This window comes from Pongo pygmaeus, chromosome X, assembly GCF_028885625.2.
Source record: "Pongo pygmaeus isolate AG05252 chromosome X, NHGRI_mPonPyg2-v2.0_pri, whole genome shotgun sequence".
NCBI lineage: Eukaryota > Metazoa > Chordata > Mammalia > Primates > Hominidae > Pongo > Pongo pygmaeus.
This window is the reverse complement of record NC_072396.2, coordinates 31,330,159-31,350,341: the sequence shown is the minus strand read 5'-3', so window position 1 is coordinate 31,350,341 and position 20,183 is coordinate 31,330,159. Positions and strand designations below refer to the sequence as shown.

The 20,183-nt window shown below is 36.2% G+C and overlaps 1 protein-coding gene across 7 annotated transcripts in view; it reads right to left on the bottom strand.

The window, feature by feature from the left end:
• Nucleotides 1-939: 939 nt before the first annotated feature.
• Nucleotides 940-20,183, bottom strand: part of GK (glycerol kinase) — a 79,220-nt gene continuing 59,976 nt past the window's right edge. For 3 of the 7 annotated variants that reach the window (XM_054471716.2, XM_054471718.2, XM_063660618.1), the window contains 8 exons: nucleotides 13,659-13,737; nucleotides 12,760-12,856; nucleotides 12,180-12,264; nucleotides 11,534-11,654; nucleotides 11,280-11,423; nucleotides 8,091-8,171; nucleotides 4,700-4,786; nucleotides 940-2,801 (listed from right to left, as the gene is read on the bottom strand). In XM_054471716.2, coding sequence (XP_054327691.1) covers nucleotides 2,791-2,801; nucleotides 4,700-4,786; nucleotides 8,091-8,171; nucleotides 11,280-11,423; nucleotides 11,534-11,654; nucleotides 12,180-12,264; nucleotides 12,760-12,856; nucleotides 13,659-13,737 — 705 coding nt within the window. In that variant the 3' untranslated portion in view covers nucleotides 940-2,790. The remainder of the gene's footprint in view (nucleotides 2,802-4,699; nucleotides 4,787-8,090; nucleotides 8,172-11,279; nucleotides 11,424-11,533; nucleotides 11,655-12,179; nucleotides 12,265-12,759; nucleotides 12,857-13,658; nucleotides 13,738-20,183) is intronic. The other 4 variants (XM_054471717.2, XM_054471719.2, XM_054471720.2 and 1 more) reach the window with 2 other exon arrangements.

Sequence of the window (20,183 nt, the reverse complement as noted above, 5' to 3'; positions counted from 1 at the left end):
ATATTTAAAGGCCAGAATTAAGATATGTACCTATAAAGTATACACAAAGTAGAAATCAGATTGGTTTACAAATTCACTCAGTTTTCTACTAATTGTTTATTGTGTGAACTTATTATTAAAGTTGTTAGGTTGCAAAAGCAAAGGATCAAGGAAACTTCATTATTTAAATATTACTAGATAAAACAAGCTATTAAAGAGTTATAGTTAAAAAAATTTTTGTACTTCTATCTACTACGTTGTAAACACTACAGAGTAAATACTACCTACTCCACTGTCAACGCCATTAGCTTCTGTGCTATCACAGCTTTCATTTGTTGGTTTCTCCAAAAACTTTCATTCTTCACTCCCACATGATACCAGATACCCAAAAGATACCCCAAAGAATTGGGCTTTGGGCACTTCAAAAGAAACATACTAAAAATTCTAAGATATCATTACAGAAGCAGAGATGCATTACTTATTTTACTGATTAGTTGGAGAACAAAGGATTGAGGTGTTGCCTATCAGGTTGAGAGAACAATGGTGGTCAAGGTTAGCTATGCAAAGCCCTGTTGATAATGGCTGCTGACCTTACCAATGTATTTTCTGCAAATGCTGAGACGGGACAGTGTAGTTTCTTCTAATAGAATGATTAAGGTGTTCATCATTACAGAAATTACTTCTTTGGCTGTTGGTTAACTCTTCAGAGTGTGCCCTATCAAGTGCTAACAGCCAAGTTTCACATTTCCTGAAACATCTTTTTTTTTTTTTTTTTTTAGTAGAGATAGGGTTTCTCCATGTCGGTTAGGCTAGTCCCGAACTCCCGACCTCAGGTGAGCCGCCCACCTTGGCCTCCCAAAGTGCTGGGATTAGAGGCGTGAGCCACTGTGCCCGGCCTCTGAAATATCTTTCTTAATTTAACTTTCAACTAAGTTCTAGTCTGTAAATGAGAAATGCAAGTAAGAACAAGGGGTCAATTTATTTTAAGTAAATTTGTCATTAAATATCAATGTGTACAATTTCAAACATTTATAAATCTTGCAATTTATAGAAAAATTAATGTAATCTTAAAATCATTTGAACAGTGGCTTTCACAATTATTTACAATGAACTCAACCTACTTTTGTAGAAACATTTATGTTTAAAAGTACCCCTGCCACAAAGTGATCATTTCACAGTACCTTTCTGTAATATTTATGTCACTTAAGTGGTGGCTGCATCAATAAAACCTAGCAGATTCAATAATTTAGAAACAGCACAATTAGAACAGTAAATAAAGCTACCATTAATTCCAAACAAAACAGAACCTTTTATAGTAAGATATAAATGTTTTCCCATTCAGCACTCATTGAAAAAAATAATTAGGAGGCACTGTTTACTACAAAACAAAGTAATTTTAAGATATTTTTAAAAATTGACATTAAGAAGCTAGATTAGGTAACTTCTTGTAATATGTGACATTAAATATTTTGAGAAATTCTTGATTTCATTGGAAGGCATTTGTAATGATATACCTTTTTTTCAGTTATAATAAGATATTAAGCAGAGACAATTCTGTCATCCCAGATAGCAATTTCTTATTAACAATTGATAACATTTGAACTGAAAGAGATTCTTGGCTTTATTTCTATATTTTTTTCTACTTAGGTATTTAACTTTTTTGACATCCTCTTATCCCCTCAATAGGATCCAAAATATGTCTAAAATTAATTCAAAAGAAAAATAACTATTTGAATTATTGCTTGTGTTTGAAAACAATATTTACTGTAGTATTCCACAGTTTCTTCTTTTTTTAAGCTAATTAAATAAAAATGTAAGGGATAAGAAATATAGCTGAAGTCACAATAAAGTATATTTTCTTTTATTGACATAAAACATAAATTTTAAATGTTGGCTCGTTAAGAAAAAAATTCTTCTGGTAAATATTATGCATAACCATTGCCCAAAAATGTATACAGCTGTTTTCCAACATATTTATATACACAGTGGTTCACTTAAGACCAGCCCTGTTAGAACCTTCTGAATATAATGTGCTCTTAATTTATAAATGGGCTACCCTCAGTGTATAAAATATATAGGCATGTATGTTATACATACAAAGTAAAAAATATAAAAAGGAAAGACGGCAGAAAAAAGAAAGTATCCTTTCCTATAAGATCCAGACAGAAAGTCATTATAATTAGTGGGACCATGGAAAACATCTGAAGGATTTCAGTTTTGGCAAATAACTTTTCAGAAAAATATCCAAGCTGTGAGAACACTAAATGTCTATTTTAATAATTTAGTAGAGGTTTCTATTCAAACATTCAGTGAAGATGTTGCCGTCTTCAACTATGTAGAAAAGAAGACTTTTAGGGTGTCTGTTAAAAGCAAAGAGCTGCTGATTTTTAACAGGTTAGTAATAACCTTTTAATCAAGTATACGTCATGCAGAGACTCAAATCCTGGTCCAATAGTGTTTGAGTATGTTTGATGGAAGATTCCAATGGTGAAGATCTGAATTCTTCCTACATCTTAGAGGGAATGGAGCAGGATGTTATGGCAATGGAGGGGGTCAGCCCCAAAGGTAGCTGGCCCAACCTTAACTGTGGATGTTTAAAAAAAAAATAAAACCACCAAATATTTCTATAGCATTCTTTTTGCTGCATTTTCTTTATTTCAAGCCACAGGTCTACTTGGAGGGTCATGCAGCAAGTGGCTTATAAATAAAATCAAAGTCTATGAATAGTGTCATTGCATTAAGAGACAGAATTGCTGGGTTCTTTCATTATGTAAAAAGCTCACATCTTGGGAATCCATGAGTTGGTAGGTTTTATGGAATACCTGAAATGGGGAACAAAAACCATATATGTCAATAATACATGCATACAATTTAGGAGTTAAAGCAATGAAGATGATTCAATCATTTATTAAGCTAGAAAGTCCATATGATTTCTAAATCATGCCTCACAATTAAAATGCAACAAACAGGGCCAATTCCAAAATTAACAAATATTGCCACTGTTGCTAATTGTTTACCAAGGCAAACAATTTCCAGCCCTCTCAAATTGCAGTGTATGTCACCAAAGAGAGAACCTAAATATAGTGACCACATGCATTTTAGAAGTCTAAGAATCTAGACACGTAGCCCATCTTTTAGCTTAGAGAGATGCAACATGTCTCAATTTTCATAGAAACAAGGCCTTTTCATGCTGTCATGATACCAAGGGGGAAACAAACAAACAAACAAAAATCAAAACTTCCAGCTGCAATGTTTCTTTTCTTTACTTTTCCAGACCATTGTTATGCAGCCCAAAATACTCAGGATAATGAAAAGTAACAGAACTTTTTCTAAAACAATGTATATGTTTCTTTATAGATTTAAATTACAGTTCTCGTGGGAATGTTTAGTCTTCCACCAAACATTTCTGAGAAGCAGAAAGAACAGATTCCATATAGATTTATGTATACAGAGGCCTTTTGTAAGGTAATTCAAAGAAAAACTTTATTTGGACTAGTGGTTGTGTTTTTGGAAACACAGTATTTACTATAGTATTCCACAGTTTTTTCTTCTGTTACTGATACCAAATTAAGGTATTGTTAGTACAGAAGCAGACAATTTGAATAAATTTATTCTGAATATGCTTGAATATTCAGAATATGGAAAAAAGTAATATAATCTAGTTTTAAATTCTCATGCAAGTAACCCAAATTTTCTCATTAAAAGATAATCTAATGTTCTGCAAATAATTTTCTATAAATAATTTTCATTCTACATTTATGTATAGCACTAAACTGATAATGACGAGCTAAATAAATGTTTGTCAGATCTTGACAAACAGATGTTCCCTCTCATATCACTGAAGTTTAAATTTTACATCTTAAGCTCAGGTCATTATCTTATTAATTAAGAGAGATAATTTAACTCTTTCCCTAATCATGAAGTTTTTTGTTAAAGTTTCACTTTCATGGGAACATACAGAATAAGAAGCATCATTTCCATTTAAGCCAGTAATTTTAAGAAAAATTGAGCTATCATCAAGAGCAGCTTCCACAAATGGCTATTATAAATTAAAAAGATTATGCAATATATTTCATAACATGCTGAGCCATTTTACTTTTATTAAAAAAAGATTATTCAGTATAAATTAATGTGGAAAAATAATTCTGTTTTCATTTCAACCCCTTCACTTAAGGAATCATTTTTAAAACTTCAGTTCACAAAATATATTCTTTTAACTAAAATAAAAGTGACTATAAATCTTCCCCGGTTTTAGGGTTTTACAGGAACTCTGCGGACATGCTCTGGCTGAAATTCTTGCCAGAATTGAAAAGTTAAGACTTGCTTAGCAAATTTTCAGGAGTATGAAAAATAATTTATATACATTTGAAAGACAATTTAATTGATGTCAAAAGTATACTTTAACTTTCAGCAGTCAGTCTGAAAGTCCTTTCATTTAAATACTAGTATTTTCACTTTTGCTTATTGCTGCAGCTGACAGCAGACTGTAGTCCCTCTTAAAGAAGTCATCACATTAAAAATTTTAAAAGGTTAAGCAGAGTCACAGTTCTTACTTCTAACTGCCCCCAAAGATTAATTTGTCTAACTAATTAGACCTTTAATTGATTTTCCAGCTTCCTAGACACAGAAAGAATGAAAAACACTGAAAAATTTCTGCTAAGTTATACACGAAAACATGAAAGCTAACTAATAGAGTTGTCTAATTTAAAGAGTAACTAACCTGAGATGTACCTTGCTCCGATTAACATTACCATGCTACTCACTATAAAAAAGCCCAAGGGCAGACTACAGAAGATACTAGGGTCACCTGTGGTCATCCAAGCAGAAGAGAATTCCAGTCAAGCAAACCAAAAGAGAGATACATAATTACAATATTTGTGTTAAGAATCACAAGATAGCAAAACAAAATAAGCTATAAAAACAGTATATTCATAAAAGCTAGCAAAGAGTTATTACTTCAAATCAAAAATATAATCAATATTGAAGGCTTATGACAGTTAACAAACAATACAGATAGCATGCCACACAGCCAAGAACATAATACATATAGACTAACATTAGCCTTCCACTGGCAAAGCCAGAGAGAGCCTATGGATAACTTTTTGGGAGGCTGTTAATTTTAGCTTTCTTGATTCTTCCCCCAAATATACTAAATGATCTATTTAATTCCACCCAAGTTCAAATTATAGTTCTCTTTTGGCTATGAGAGAAGAGTTATATTAGTGTCCTAAGATGAATTTAAAACTTAGGACATCCTAAGATGAATTTAAAACTAATATTTTTGCTAAAATATTAGTTGTTTTATTTTTTTAATAGAATTTGGTGCATAACAAAATGAACCTGACAATACATTTTAAACACATATGAAAAGTATGTTAAAAATTGTTTACAAAGCATTCAAATATAGTCACAAACAAGAAAATAATTACGATTGCTTCAAAATTGGCAAATTGCTTTGAAACTTAAGCAAGCCTCATATTCTTCCCATAGGTTAAGATACAGGTAGCAATTCTAATATCCTCTCAAGTTTATTAAAATAGGATTCTATCTATATTGCTATTATCATATAACATATAGTTATATAGCTTAGATTGCTTAAAGGAATACAACTAGCATTTTATTACTATTCCAAGTTTATTATAGAGCTTAGAGACCCCCAAAATATTAAATATTAGAGTGTTTTTCATAAATCTATTCAAAAAACATTCTCAGGCCAGGCTCAGTGGCTCATGCCTGTAATCCCAGCACTTTGGGAGGCCAAGGTGGGCGGATCACCTGAGATTGGGAGTTTGAGACCAGCCTGACCAACACGGAGAAACCCCATCTCTACTAAAAATACAAAATTAGCCGGGTGTGGTGGCGCACGCCTATAATCCCAGCTACTCGGGAGGCTGAGGCAGGAGAATTGCTTGAACCCGGGAAGTGGAGGTTGCAGTGAGCGGAGATCGTGCCATTGCACTCCAGCCTGGGCAACAAGAGAGAAACTCCAACTCAAAAAAAAAAAAAAATCAAACTAGCTTAAATCCACTGCAGCCTAACTGAAACAAAAACAAAGTTCTTTAAAATATAAAACTCCCAAAAGATCAAATTACTTTTATCATTAATGCTGATAGCAGAAATTGGAGCAATCATATCATTTTTTTGTTTCTTTTATCAATTTTTTCTTAGTATTTTAAATTCATTGATAGTAAAGTACACAAACAAGGGAAAAATAATCAGTTGATTTTGTGGGAACTTTGCAGTTAAAATTACATCCTCAACTGGTAGTGAGGAGAACTGTGTATCTGTGTGTAAGGCATGGGGTTGGAGGGAGGGAGACAGGAGGATTAAAATGCCATTTTAAGGCCAGGCGCGGTGGCTCACGTTTGTAATCCCAGCACTTTGGGAGGCCGAGGCGGGTGGATCATGAGGTCAGGAGTTCAAGACCAGCCTGGCCAAGATGGTGAAACCCCGTCTCTACTAAAAATACAAAAACTTAGCCGGGCACGGTGGCAGGCGCCTGTAATCCCAGCTACTCAGGAGGCTGAGGCAGGAGAATTGCTTGAACTCGGAGAGCAGAGGTTGCAGTGAGCACAGATCCCGCCACTGCACTCCAGCCTGGGCAACAGAGTGAGACTCCATCTCAAAAAACAAAAAAACAAAACAAAATGCCATTTTAAACATACCATTTAAAGTGCCATTTTGAAACATCCAGCTAGTTAAAGAAATAATGTAACTCAACTTCTTATAAGCAATAATTAAGGGCAACTAGAAAAGAAGTCAAGGCTTACGTCTGTTATATCTCACACAGCAACTAGCACTGTGCTAGAAAAGTACTTATGATTGAGAAGTTTAGTTGTAAAGAGTCTCTCAAAATTAGTCTTAGCAAGAAAAACTTTGCCACCATCTTGGAAAAGGAAGCTGAGTCTCACAACAAAAGATATTAAGATTATTTAGGAGAAAAACAAAAGCTTCAAATAGGAACATCCGGGACTGAAAATACAGACCACAGTTATCTGTGGCAGTAGATAGTTCTGGAAGCTTCTCCTAAAAAACAGATACATTAACTTTGGGGTTGGAAGGCAGGTATTATTTCATTTGTCAACTCTTCGCCATTAAAGTATATGCTCAAGCCAGGTGCAGTGGCTCACACCTGTAATCCTGGCACTTTGGGAAGCCAAGGCGGGCGGATCACTTGAGGTCAGGAGTTCCAGACCAGCCTGGCCAACATGGTGAAACCCCGTCTCTCCTAAAAATACAAAAAAAATTAGCTGAGCATGGTGGTGCGTGCCTGTAATCCCAGCTACCTGGGAGGCTGAGGCAAGAAAATCATTTAAACCCAGGAGGCGGAGGTTGCAGTGGGCCAAGATCGTGCCACTGCACTCTAGCCTGGGTGACAGAGCGAGACTCTGTCTCAAAAAAAAAAAAAAGTATATGCTTCAATAAATTATTTGCCATTGTTCCATTCATTATGCTCCACATCTTGCATTTAGCAAAAAATAATAATACTATGCATCTTAAGGCTGTTTAAATCTAAATGGTTTACTTAAGCTCTTGACCTTCCTAAGTGACTGAAAGGTAGAATAGTCCACTATTTTTTCTGCTAAGAGCACTTCCCAATCTATTTATAAGAGTTCGAATTTACTATGTTTGGTATATTTCTTTCTCTGATTCCAAAGGAATTCCCATTATGTACTTGGAATCAGCCTAGGAAGCAGCAGAATATATTCTGAAATTAATACAGCTTTCAGTTGGTTCAGGTCATAAAGACAGCCCCCCAAAAAGGTAAAGTAAGAGGAGAGGGGAAAAAAATGAAGACTCTAGTTGATTTTTTTTTTCATTAAGAAGAAACTAGAAATAATTTTACTCTTGGAAGACTAAGTTGTCAATTGAAGTACCAAGAATAAACTAATAAGGAAAGATATGGCAGGATAAAGTTAAAGTATGTATATCAACCTGATAATTTACATTTTGTGTTTAGAACTTTAAAGCGTTTTCAAAATGTTAGAATCTCTGGACATATGATAATGCTTTTCTTCAGAGCAGCCTGGCTATGTGTAAATGCCTAGATACTTAAATAACTATTTAACATACTAAGAAAATGTGGCAATAATAAACAAAAACATTTTTACCACTTTCTGGAGATTGAGTTGTAACCCAACCCATTGACTTCATCACAGCTTTCTTCCATGTAGAATAACGAATTTCACTTTCTAGAATTAGAAGGTAGAAAAAACACATACGAAAGGTAGTTTGCTGAGGTGTTCTAAGTACCATACTTATGATCACTCAACATTCTTGACAAATTATTGCACACATTAAACTGCAGTAGGGCTTTAGCAGGACTCAGATTTGAAAGCACGTGGTTGCTGATGACTGGAAGACATGCTTGCTTGGAAGTTGGAGTGAAACAGGACACAGGGAGGCTGGGTGTAGTGGCTCATGCCTGTAATCGCAGCATTTTGGGAGGGTGAGGAGGGTGAGGAGGGAGGATGGCTTGACCTCAGGAGTTTGAGACCAGCCTGAGCAATGTGGTAAAACCCTGCCTGTAGTACCAGCTACCTGGGAGGCTGAAGCAGGAGGATCATTTGAGCCTGGGAGGCGGAGGCTGCAGTGAGCCAAGATCACACCACTGCACTCTAGCCTGGGTGACAGAGCAAGACTCGGTCCCAAAAACAAACAAACAAACAAACAAACAAAAACAGGATAGGGGAAATTCAGCAAGGTAAAGGGAGATTGGCAGACAGACTGCCTGCTATGCAGACTGGGCCACTGACAAACAAGTGGTAATGAATTAGAAAGGGGAATTCCATTTGATCTGTTTTCTCTTCTTTTTGGGGGTAAAGGGTATGAGGAAAAGGGTATGCTGTAATGTGGGAAGACTAGAAGGAGACATTTTTATTTCTTTTTTTTTTTTGAGACTGAGTCTCGCTCTGTCGCCCAGGCTGGAGTGCAGTGGTGCCATCTCGGCTCACTGCAAGCTCCGCCTCCCGGGTTCACGCCATTCTCCTGCCTCAGCCTCCCCGGTAGCTGGGACTAGAGGCGCCCGCCACCACACCCTGCTAATTTTTTGTATTTCTAGTAGAGATGGGGTTTCACCATGTTAGCCAGGATGGTCTTGATCTCCTGACCTTGTGATTCACCCGCCTCGGCCTCCCAAAGTGCTGGGATTACAGGCGTGTGCCACCGCGCCCCGCAGGAGACGTTTTTATTTCAGTCACAGGATTTAACAAATACTGATTTCTCATAAGATTTGAATTGCATTCCTCTGAGACAGCCCCATGCCCCCCAACCCCAGCATCTTAAAGCAACATTTTTTAAAGGTAGAAATCCACAATAAAAAGTCTAAACAAAAATGAGCTTGATGCTGTACACTTCTAAGGGTGCTGAACCCCATGTGAGGCTACCTTTCTCTCAAGCCTCCCAGACTTTCCATAGCACCTGAGGCCTACAACACCCAGGAGAGAAGGCTCAAGAATCACTCACTTCAGAAAGCTTTCCAGTGCCCCATTTCTATCCCCCTCTCTCTCTTCACACACACCCCAGGATGTCAGCTACCACAGTGAATTTTTATGGTTTTGTCTACTGCTCCCAATATACTCTAATCTTCTGAAGGGCAAAAGAAGATAAGAAGATAAGGCCTTATTCATCTCTATATCCCCACATCAGTACAGTCTCTGGCCTGTGGTTGGCTATAAACAACTGTTTGCTGGCAAAATGTACTATCTATGTCTAGGTGCCCATTCGTTTATGGGGAGGAGTGAGGGCTGGTGAGAGGGAGGACAATAGGGCATGACTGATCAACCCCAGGCTAAGGCCTTCAACACCAGCAAAGATGGCTCTCCTAAGAATGGAGATGGCTCTCTTGGCACAGAACTTCCTTGCTTTAAGAGTGAGATTGGCATTTAGAGGCCATATACCTGCTCTGGACATTATTTGCATATTATAAAGTTGATTTTTTTTGAAAAGTAGAAAAATTTTCTGAACTTCATATTTTATCCAGTATTGCAAAAGTTAAAAATGACAGAATATCAGATGCTGAAATACATTTCTAAATCAAGGTACATGGTATAATCTGACTATAAAATTACTAGTATTATAATTCATTTTCTTATATGTTAAAAGAATGAATAAAATTGAGAAACACTGGTATATTCTCCCAGAAAACCAAACAAAAATGCATTCAAAAGCTTATTCCCAATACCTCAAAATCCACTTTGATGCTTTTTTTTTTTCTTTTGTTTTTTTAGAGACAGGGGTCTCATTATGTTGCCTAGGCTGGACTCGAACTCCTGGGCCCAAGCCAAGAGATCCTCCTGGGTAGCTGGGACTATAGGCACAAATTACCATTCCCAGCTGATGCTATTTTATGCATAGGTTTCTAAAAAGTTATAAAACCAATTCTAATATATAAAACCTTATTTTTCTACATTTATTTAAATTTAAGAACTGTATCACTACATTTTAGTAAAAGTGCTGATCACAGCTTGTGGCTTAGCTTAGTTAGCACAGTGAATCACATATCTAATGTTCACTTACTTAAATTGTTGCTGCCTTCATCAGGTTAGTCCTGCTGTGCTTAAAAGTTACCAGAGTGTCTCTTAACCCAGCTAATTATATCCTGAAACCGGGCCACTGGCACCAAAGATGATCTGGTGTAGATATTAGGGATGAGTGGCTGATATATCTTCCTTCTCACTTTAAAAAAGGCTATGGCCAGGCGCAGTGGCTCATGCCTGTAATCCCAGCACTTTGGGAGGCCAAGGCGGGCAGATCACGAAGTCAGCAGATCGAGACCATCCTGGCTAACGCGGTGAAATGCTGTCTCTACTAAAAATACAAAAAACAAAATTAGGCGGGCGTAGTGGCGGGCACCTGTTGTCCCAGCTACTCGGGAGGCTGAGGCGGGAGAATGGCGTGAACCCGGGAGGCGGAGCTTGCAGTGAGCCGAGATTGTGCCACTGCACCCCAGCCTGGACAACAAAGTGAGACTCCGTCTCAAAAAAAAAAAAAAAAAAAAGGCTATTCTAACTAGCTATACCTGACAGTGTGGCAGTATTATTATCCTACACTAAAGGACCATAAACAGTAAAAGCAAATGGTTTTTAAAAAATGATTTTAGAAGTTCTTTTAATAAGCAACGATTTCTCTCATTCACATTTATTCAGTAAAGCCCAATATGCTTGGTAGCCGAATCTGCAATGATAACATTTACTATTTTACTTGGTTCCTTAACTTTTAACTAAACAGAAAAACAAAACTCCCGTGCACTAAGGTCGTTTTCACAGTATATCACTGAACATTTCATTCTTTAAATGTACCCTCAGCATTAATCTGAGGTTCAAACCGCTCCATCGTGACGGCAGACAAATCCTCGGGTTCCAGACTCCATACGCCGACTCCTTCTGCAGCCCCTGCTGCCATGGCAGCACCCAGTGCAGTGGTTTCGGGCATTGAGGGCTTCACTGAGGAGAGAGAGTTCCATCAATATCTTTGTGGTTACATATGCCCAAAGAACTAGTTCTTCCACAAGAAACATTACTCTGGGAGTTTAAAGGAATGAAGACTTACTAACCTACTGGTATATACAGAATGTCTGCTTGTAGCTGCATAAGAATTTTGTTGCTGGTCATTCCTCCATCTACCTGCAAATGACTGAGTGGAATTCCACAGTCTCGATTCATGGCATCCAAAATCTGAAATAAACCAGTGCAATTAATGTTATAAATCTATTTCATAGTAACATCTCTGAAAATGGCAATCCTCCACTCAAAAACTCTCAAGAGCTTCCAAGAGCCTATGGAATAAATTGAGACTTCTTATTCTGGTCTTCCAAGCCCTCTTTGATCTGGTCACAGCCAACCTTTTCTCTCACTACACCTGTGCATTCACCTTGATATTCAGCTAAGCTATACAACTCTATTTTGCACCCTGTTTTTCTGCCTTGATGCCTATGTTTGTGCTGTTTCCTTTGCCTAATGTGTGCCACTCAGCCTCCCCACAACCATAAAATTCCCAGTGCCTGACAGGGAACAGGAACTTAGAAGGTAATGACAGCTGGAAAAAGGGGAAAAACCCTGCTTATATTTAGATTAGTATTTAGGCAGCCTTAATATTTGATTAACTACATTTTCAGTACTGAATAAATCTCGGGTGTTAACATATAACTTAAGAGTGATAAAAGTGAACTAAGTACAAGAAAACAGGCCCATATTTGTTACCTCTCGAGTTTGGAAACAAACAGCTTCTAATGCAGCAAAAGCAATATGGCATTTATTGGTGAACTGAGTGAGTCCACAGATTATCCTAAAAATACGCACAAAGATTTTCAGATTAGAATGGTATAAACCAATCAATTTGAAATATCTCAAATATGAAAAGGTCAACTTTGGTAGACAAAAATGTCCAGGAAGAGAAAATTGGACATGATCATTAAGTAACTCAGAAAGTCCTTATATTTCACAATTCTGCATTCATGTATGAAAAAATTCATGACGCATTTGAAAAGATGATGGCATCATAAAACTGAATCAATATTCATTATGATGATGTCCCTTCACTATACAACTTACAGACATCTTGAATATAAAAGATAACATGAATATGGATATAGCAGGGGTTATTGTCAGCTGATTCATAACTTCTTGGAGCTTAAAGTTTCTGAAATTATATTCTCCAAAAAGAAAAGGTTTTCTCAACACATTATAATTATTTGAAAATAGATAAGAAACTAATTAGTTATTAACGACTTTGGTAAATAAATCAAGATCCCCAAAAGCACTCCATATTTTCAATACTTACCCTCTTGCGCTGGGCTCCCAATAAGGTGCATATAACCCCGAAAATGCTGGGACGAAGTAGCAGCCATAAGAAGTACCTACTTCTTTAGCAAGTTTTTCTAACATTAAAAACAAAACAAAACAAAAATCACACAAATATTGTGTATTATTAAATAAGCATACCTATTTTAAAAATTAGAAAAATTAGGACAGGAGTTTTGGTTTCCAATTCATTGGTAGAGCAAAATGTTGCTAACTACAGTAGTATGCTAGGATCAACAGAAATGAGTTTCTCTCACATTAAATACCCCCCACTAAAATGTAGCCTAGCTCAAGAAATCAAGGAACCAGATTCGTTTATTTAAGGTATTTTAGCTCATTTCCACTATTTTTAAGGTTGCTGACTAGGAGATGAAAAAGTGGCCTCTAGTGTGTCCCTAATCAGAAATGTATTTCTGATTGTCTCACCTTCAGGCAAAGTTAAGCAAGTGGATGAAGGAGTGAGTAGGTAAGTTCAAATTAATTATCTATAGACTGAAAACAGCCGTATTAATACTTAAATTACAGGTACCAGAGATTTAATGCTTACTCTAATCTAAGAGTTAAAGCTCTTTCTCATCAGATAAATTTAACTCAACTTCTCTATCTGCAGGTTCTGGCAATCTCCAGTGTTCAATTTTACACTTGGGTAATTTTTATGCCCTACATTGCCAGTTTATTAACAACCACCACTAATTATGTCAATTCCTTGTTTTATAAATCTTCACAAAATAGTCTTTTGCATAAGTCAAACTCATAATAGGGATCCATATAATTTATGGATCACATTTGGGGCAAAGCATAAGTATTTACTTTGCAGAGATAAAATACTGAAATGTGTCATTTTTCAGATTTTCTAACCTTTTGTTAGAACACACTCACCAATTTCTTCTGAGGTCTTTATGATTCCAAGATTGTCTCTTAGCCAGCGAATAACAGCACCAGCTATAGCTACAGAACCCTAAAGAAAAAAAGGAATTCAAGACAGAATATATTTTATCACTATCCAAGGTTTTTATTGAGCATATTCTGTGTATGACACAATCAGATGGACAGAATTCAGTTTCCATTTTGAGACTCCGACAAATATGATAAACTAGGTCTTCTAATACAAACATAGTTTTATCTAAGTCACTAATAAAAGTTTTTCACGGGATGGGGAAAAGAAGTGAGCCTTCCAGCACACCCTTGGATTTGTCGCCATAGGTGGACATCGATCTTTGATCAGTTTGTTTCTTGAACAATTTTCTGTCTGTTGCTAAGCTACTGAGGTATGTTATCACTTAGAAATATATTGCCATATTATTCATAAAATTATTGGGAGAGGACACATTAAAAGTTTTTTCAAGTCTATTTCCCATATCTAACAGTATAGTAAATCAAGAAAACAAAAAGCAAAGAAGCTAGCTAGTAAGTAATTTTTCTTTAAAACAAAATCACCTAGAGCTGTGGCAATAACGATGAAAACATATTTCAGAGTTGGATAAACTGGCTTTGAGTCCCAGTTCTAGTACTTAATTGCTGTGTAATCTTAGTAACTAATCTAAGTAACTTAGTAAGTTAATCTTAGTAAGTTAATCTAAGTAACTTGCCTAAGTTACTTAGGCTTTCTGAGCCTCCATTTCTTCACCTATAAAATGATGACTATGACAACACTTACCTAAACAAATTACTGTGAGGCTCAATATGAGAATATATGTGAAGGTTCTTACTAAATGTAAATATTGACTTCATTAATTTCTTGAATGTTAAAAAAGTATCAGCCGAATACCACTGACTGATGAATAGATAAAATGCAGTATGTATACACAATGGAGTATTATTGGACTATGAAAAGGAATGATGTCTTAATACATGCTACAACATGGATGAGCATTGAAAACATTATGCAAAGTGAAAGAAGCCAGGCACAGAAGACCATATATTGTATGATCCCATTCATATGAAATGTCCAGAACAGACAAATCCATAGAGACAGAAAGTAGATTAGTGGTTGCCTGGGCTGGGGGATAGGGGGTGGTTATGGGGTTTCTTTTTGGGGTGGTGACAATGTTCTAAAGTTAGATTGTGGTGACGGTTGTAAAAATCTGTAAGTATAGTATTACTATAAACCATTGAACTGTACATTTTAAAAGCGTAAATTGTGTGGAATATGAACTATATCTCAATAAAGCTATTATAAAAAGATCCTGAAGGCAAAAAAAAAAAAAAAAAGAAGTATCAGCACAAACCAGTAGGAATACCAAGAAATTTTTTTTAGCTCTGATAGTTCATTCATATAGATTATTAATGTAAATTACTTCCACACAGTCACTCCAAACCAAATGTCAGGTAATATTAAATGTAGGGACCTGTCCCCAGTTCTATTAACTGAATTACAAATGGTCATGCCTTCTTGTTGTCAGTTGTCAAAATGTAAGTAAACTAGAGAATGAATATGCTGGTATATTCCATCATTCATAGCTTCTATGAGAAGTTACTATGTTACTGCAAAGCTACAGAATGCCACAATTGTTCTGTTTATACATTTTTATATATGTAGACATACATACAGTACCCTGTATCACTACATATATAAAATGGCTTTTTAACCACAAGAAGTATTTGAGGAACAGATCTGGCATAGCTGTGCAAATATGACAAGGCTTTAAAAATGGGACAAAAACAATTCAACAAATACCTTACAAGGGACTCTAACACAGCTCATTTCCTGCCTAAAATAAGTTGTTGTATTAAGTTTGACACATTTACATATTTAGGTACTTAGTGGGATCATTCAAGAGAACTAAGTAAAATTTTGGTTTAAAGAGATTTGAGAGCTTTACTCTCAAATTTCCTTTGGAAACAGACAATTCAGAGATAGCAGCTGCCAAATACTAGTAAATATGTAAGAGTTTCTAGACCAGTGCTGTCCAACAGAAATATAAAGTGAGTCACATATGTAATTTATATTTTTGCCACATTAAAAAGGTAAAAGGAAGGTAAAATTAATATTTTATTTAACTCAATGTATTAAAAAAATTTCAACATGAAATCAATATTAAATTATTGAGATTTTTTTTTGTACAATCTTTGAAATCTGGTATATACTTTACACTTACAGCACATCTCAATTCAGACTAGCCACATTTCCAGTGCCCAATAGCTGCATGTAGCCATGGCTGCCATGGGCAGTATAATTCTAGACCTAATTGAAAAACAAAAACAAAAACAGGTGTCCCTCCTCCTTATACTCTCAAAGACACTGTCCTTAAATAGCATCTAACCAAGAAATGCATACATAATTGTTTTAGGCAAGTAGAGTTAAACTGCGAATTTTTAGAAGCCACTGTGCTAGGAGTCTAGTAAAGTGATTTTGTGGCACAGCTGGTGGGACTTCATACTCTAGGAAACCACATGCTGATATACCTCATTTCCATTGAAAAAGAGGATGTTACATGCTTACGCCATATTTTTAAGAGAAAGCAATATGATTTTAGCAAAAGGAAAATCAAGGTTTTGATTAGAGGTAACTAGTTGAGAATCAGAGTATTATTTAGATTAAAACAAAAGAAAAAAAATACATAGTCACTGTTAAGGCTCCAGGAGACAATTGTTTTAAATTCTGTCATCAGGAATATACAGAAGTGTTTTGTTGTGATTGAAAAACTAGATTCAATATAACACAATAAAAGGTAGATAAAAACACTTATCTGAAAAAAGTAAATAATTTTGCTGTCAGGATATAATACATGGTATGATTTAGCTTTTAAAGAAATAAAAATGAGAGACATCTCTAAATTCACAAAAGACATGTGGTCTTCTGAATTCAGAGGCAGGAAATAAAATGGAAGATGGTAATAATGCTTCAAAGCTGGACAGGAAACCTAAAATGATACATAGAAGGCGACTGTCTACTTGTTATCAATTAAGTTACCATAAATTACACCCTAAGTATAAAGATCCAATACTTTAGTATATCATCTACAAATTTGAATCAGCTCTTGTTCTAGGTTATGACTCCCTGGAAAAGATGCATGCAAGCTTAATAGTTGTACACTAAGGGAGATGCAATGAAAGTGAGAGGGTGTAAAGAATAATAAATTAAATTATAACAGGGCAAGAGGAATAAATTATTTTAAAACTAGACATGTAGCCTGGAAAGTGAAAGGCTAATAAACACGCTATAGGAAGATTGAATTAAAAATAATCAAGTAGATCTGATGTAATGTCATAGCAGGCAAACACATTTTTCTTCAAAATCTCCTTGACATGAATGCCACTGCCACAAACAGTATAAAAATAAAGCAGGATATTTCAGGAGGCAGTAGAATTGTAGCTTACAAGGCAATTAGGGTGAAAATTGGTGAGTATGAAGAAAAATCAGGTAAAGTAAAGATTACCCTAAATTGCTTACAATCATTCATCAGGCATAGCAAACACAGTTTTGTGTACACTACAGTGCTATGTATCTGTACGTATATAATTTATAATGTAGTTAATTTGTATACATTAGGTTACAAATGCAGTGTCTAACTCTATAGCATTTTTAATTGCATAGAGAAAGGGAAGAGTTGAATTGGAGCAACATTATTTTTGAAATGTAACAGATTTCATTAATACTTCAGTAACAAGTTGGGGAACTAAAAAGCATTTATTGCTCAGAAAGTATACTTTTCAAGAAAGAACATTATAAAAGTTCATAAACAATGTTTATATGCTTGTGGCAGATAGACTTTTAATTAAGGTGGCTCCCATGATCCCTGCCTCCTGATGTGCATACGCTTGCGTAATCCCCGCCTCTTGAGTGTGGTGGTATCTGTGACTTTCTTCTACCCAACAGTACATGTCAAAAGTGATGGGATATGTGTGGTGATGTGTACGTGCCTCCATTACATGATTTACTGTGCCTGTCTTGCTGGAGATATTCCCTCCCTTCCTGACTTTAAGGAAGCAGAGGACCACTGGGGGTCCCTCAGGTAGCAGGGAACTGCAGGTAGCCCTAGGAGCTGAGGGTGGCCTCCATCTGACAGTTAAACTGAAGTCCTCAGTTCCACAACCACAAGGAACTGAATTTTGCCAATAACCTGAATGAACGTGGAAGCAGATTAAACCTCAGATGACAGCAGAGCCTCAGTCAACACCTTGACTGCAGCCCTGTGAGACTCTGAGCGGGTACCCAGCTAAGCTGTGCCTGGCTTCTGAACCCATGGGAACTAAGAAACAATAAATGTGTTGTTTTAAGCCACTTAAGTTTGTGGTAATCTTGTTACACAGCAATAGATAATCTACTACATAGGTTTATACCTAAAATCAGGATTTAGCTCAAGAAGGATGAAAAACTCTAAAAAGGAAATCTTAACGCTATAATCGTTAAACCATAACAAAGAAAAGATAGGGGAAGAAATATTTAAAGAAACCAATGAGGCGATATAGGGAACCCTCTTTGAAGCTCATATTTAAAAAGAAAAAAATGGCCTAACATAGGATTCGGTATTTGAACAATATTTAATGAGTATGTATTATCTGCCAGCCTGCTGGGACAGAGTGGTAAACAAGATAGACAAGTACCCTGGCCTCAGGAAATCTATATTCTAGTGACAAAACACGGAACATGGAAGTCTCAAGTCATAAGTAAGCTCAGGTTCATACTCATATTAAAAGTTCCCAAAAGGATTTTTGTTTTGTGAAACAGTATTTGGAAAAAGAAGAGGAACAAGGATGCCAGAGGGAAGGCAGAACCACTCAATGGCTCTATTTTGCTCCAGTCTCCTCCACTACTGAGAAATATTTTCCAACTAGAAAGGGTGGGACAAATTTAACCAGTTTAATATGAGTTTAATGTCACAGAACAACTTAAGGATCATGAACACCTATTTCTTTTTACAAAAAATGAAAATGAAAATTTAGAGGTATTAAAATGGTCAGGCCTTACTATCACCTGCCAGGGGCTTCAGAGAAAGAAAAAGAGTTCTCTTGGTGATGAAAAAGAAGACGCAGATGCTTACATGAGCAGAAATAATGAGTTTGTACTTCAAAAATCCCCTTTGTTCTAACCACAGAGGATAACAGACACGATATAAAAGAGAAAACTGAAACAACATGCTGACTCAAATACACAATAACATCTATGTGGACAGACACGGAAACACATAACCAAACAGGACTGAAGCCACAAGCATGATGGCTTCTGATTTATTTTTCTATATGTGTCAGGGAGTAGGAGTGGTGGCTGGGAACTGGTTCCTCCAGAAGAAAGGGGTCCAAAATGTTTTGTGCAAGACAGGAAATAGAATCAGGCTCAATGCTTGAAGCCAGGGGCTAGGTGGCGCTCTCTTACTTGTGTAGGGATGCTAGAAAAACAAGCAACTGTGTATTTGCTGAGTGAGGCTATATGGCTTAATGGAAGACAAGGCTGGAAGTGACAATTCTAAACTATACGAAGAAATCTTGTATTAAGAAATCCAACAAGGCTGGGCACGGTGGCTCACGCCTGTAATCCCAGCACTTTGGGAGGCCGAGGCGGGCGGATCACGAGGTCAGGAGATCGAGACCATCCTGGCTAACACGGTGAAACTTCGTATTTTCAGTCTTTACTAAAAATACAAAAAATTAGCCGGGCGTTGTGGTGGGTGCCTGTAGTCCCAGCTACTCGGGAGGCTGAGGCAGGAGAATGGCGTGAACCTGGGAGACGGAGCTTGCAGTGAGCCGAGATCAGGCCGCTGCATTCCAGCCTGGGCGACAGAGCGAGACTCTGTCTCAAAAAAAAAAAAAGAAAAGAAAAAAGAAATCTGGACTAGAGTTCATTCCGGCCTAACACAGATTTTAAAATACGTATGCTTTAAGTATTCGGAGATAAATTAGGAAATGACTTCCATTTTAAAAACAAACAAACATGAAACTAAGAATCAAAAAAAGAGAGAACTGAAACAAAATCAGGTGGATGTGAAAAATAACCAAATAAAAACTATAAAAATGAAAATATTAAATAAGATGAAAAATGTAATAGATGGGGTAAACTCTAGACTAGATAGAGATGATGAGTAAATTAGCACTCCCCCACATTGCTGGTAGGAGTGTAACTTGCCACATCTACTGTGAAAAATGGTTTGCATTATCTACTCAAAGTGAAGATACACATTATCTATGGCCTAGAAATTCTACTCCTACAGACAGGTGAACACATTTACATCAGGAGGCATATACAAAAATGTTCATAGCAGCATTTTTCATAATAGCCAAATACTGAAAACAACTCGAATGTCATCAACAGCTGAATAAATACTAAACTTCAATAATTTCATATAGCAATAAGAAGCAATGAAAAAAACAGCTATGTATAATAATACTGTGGATGAATCTCACAAACATAATGTTGAGTGAAAGAAGCCAGATCAAAAAATACAAAAAAATACATACTAAGTGACT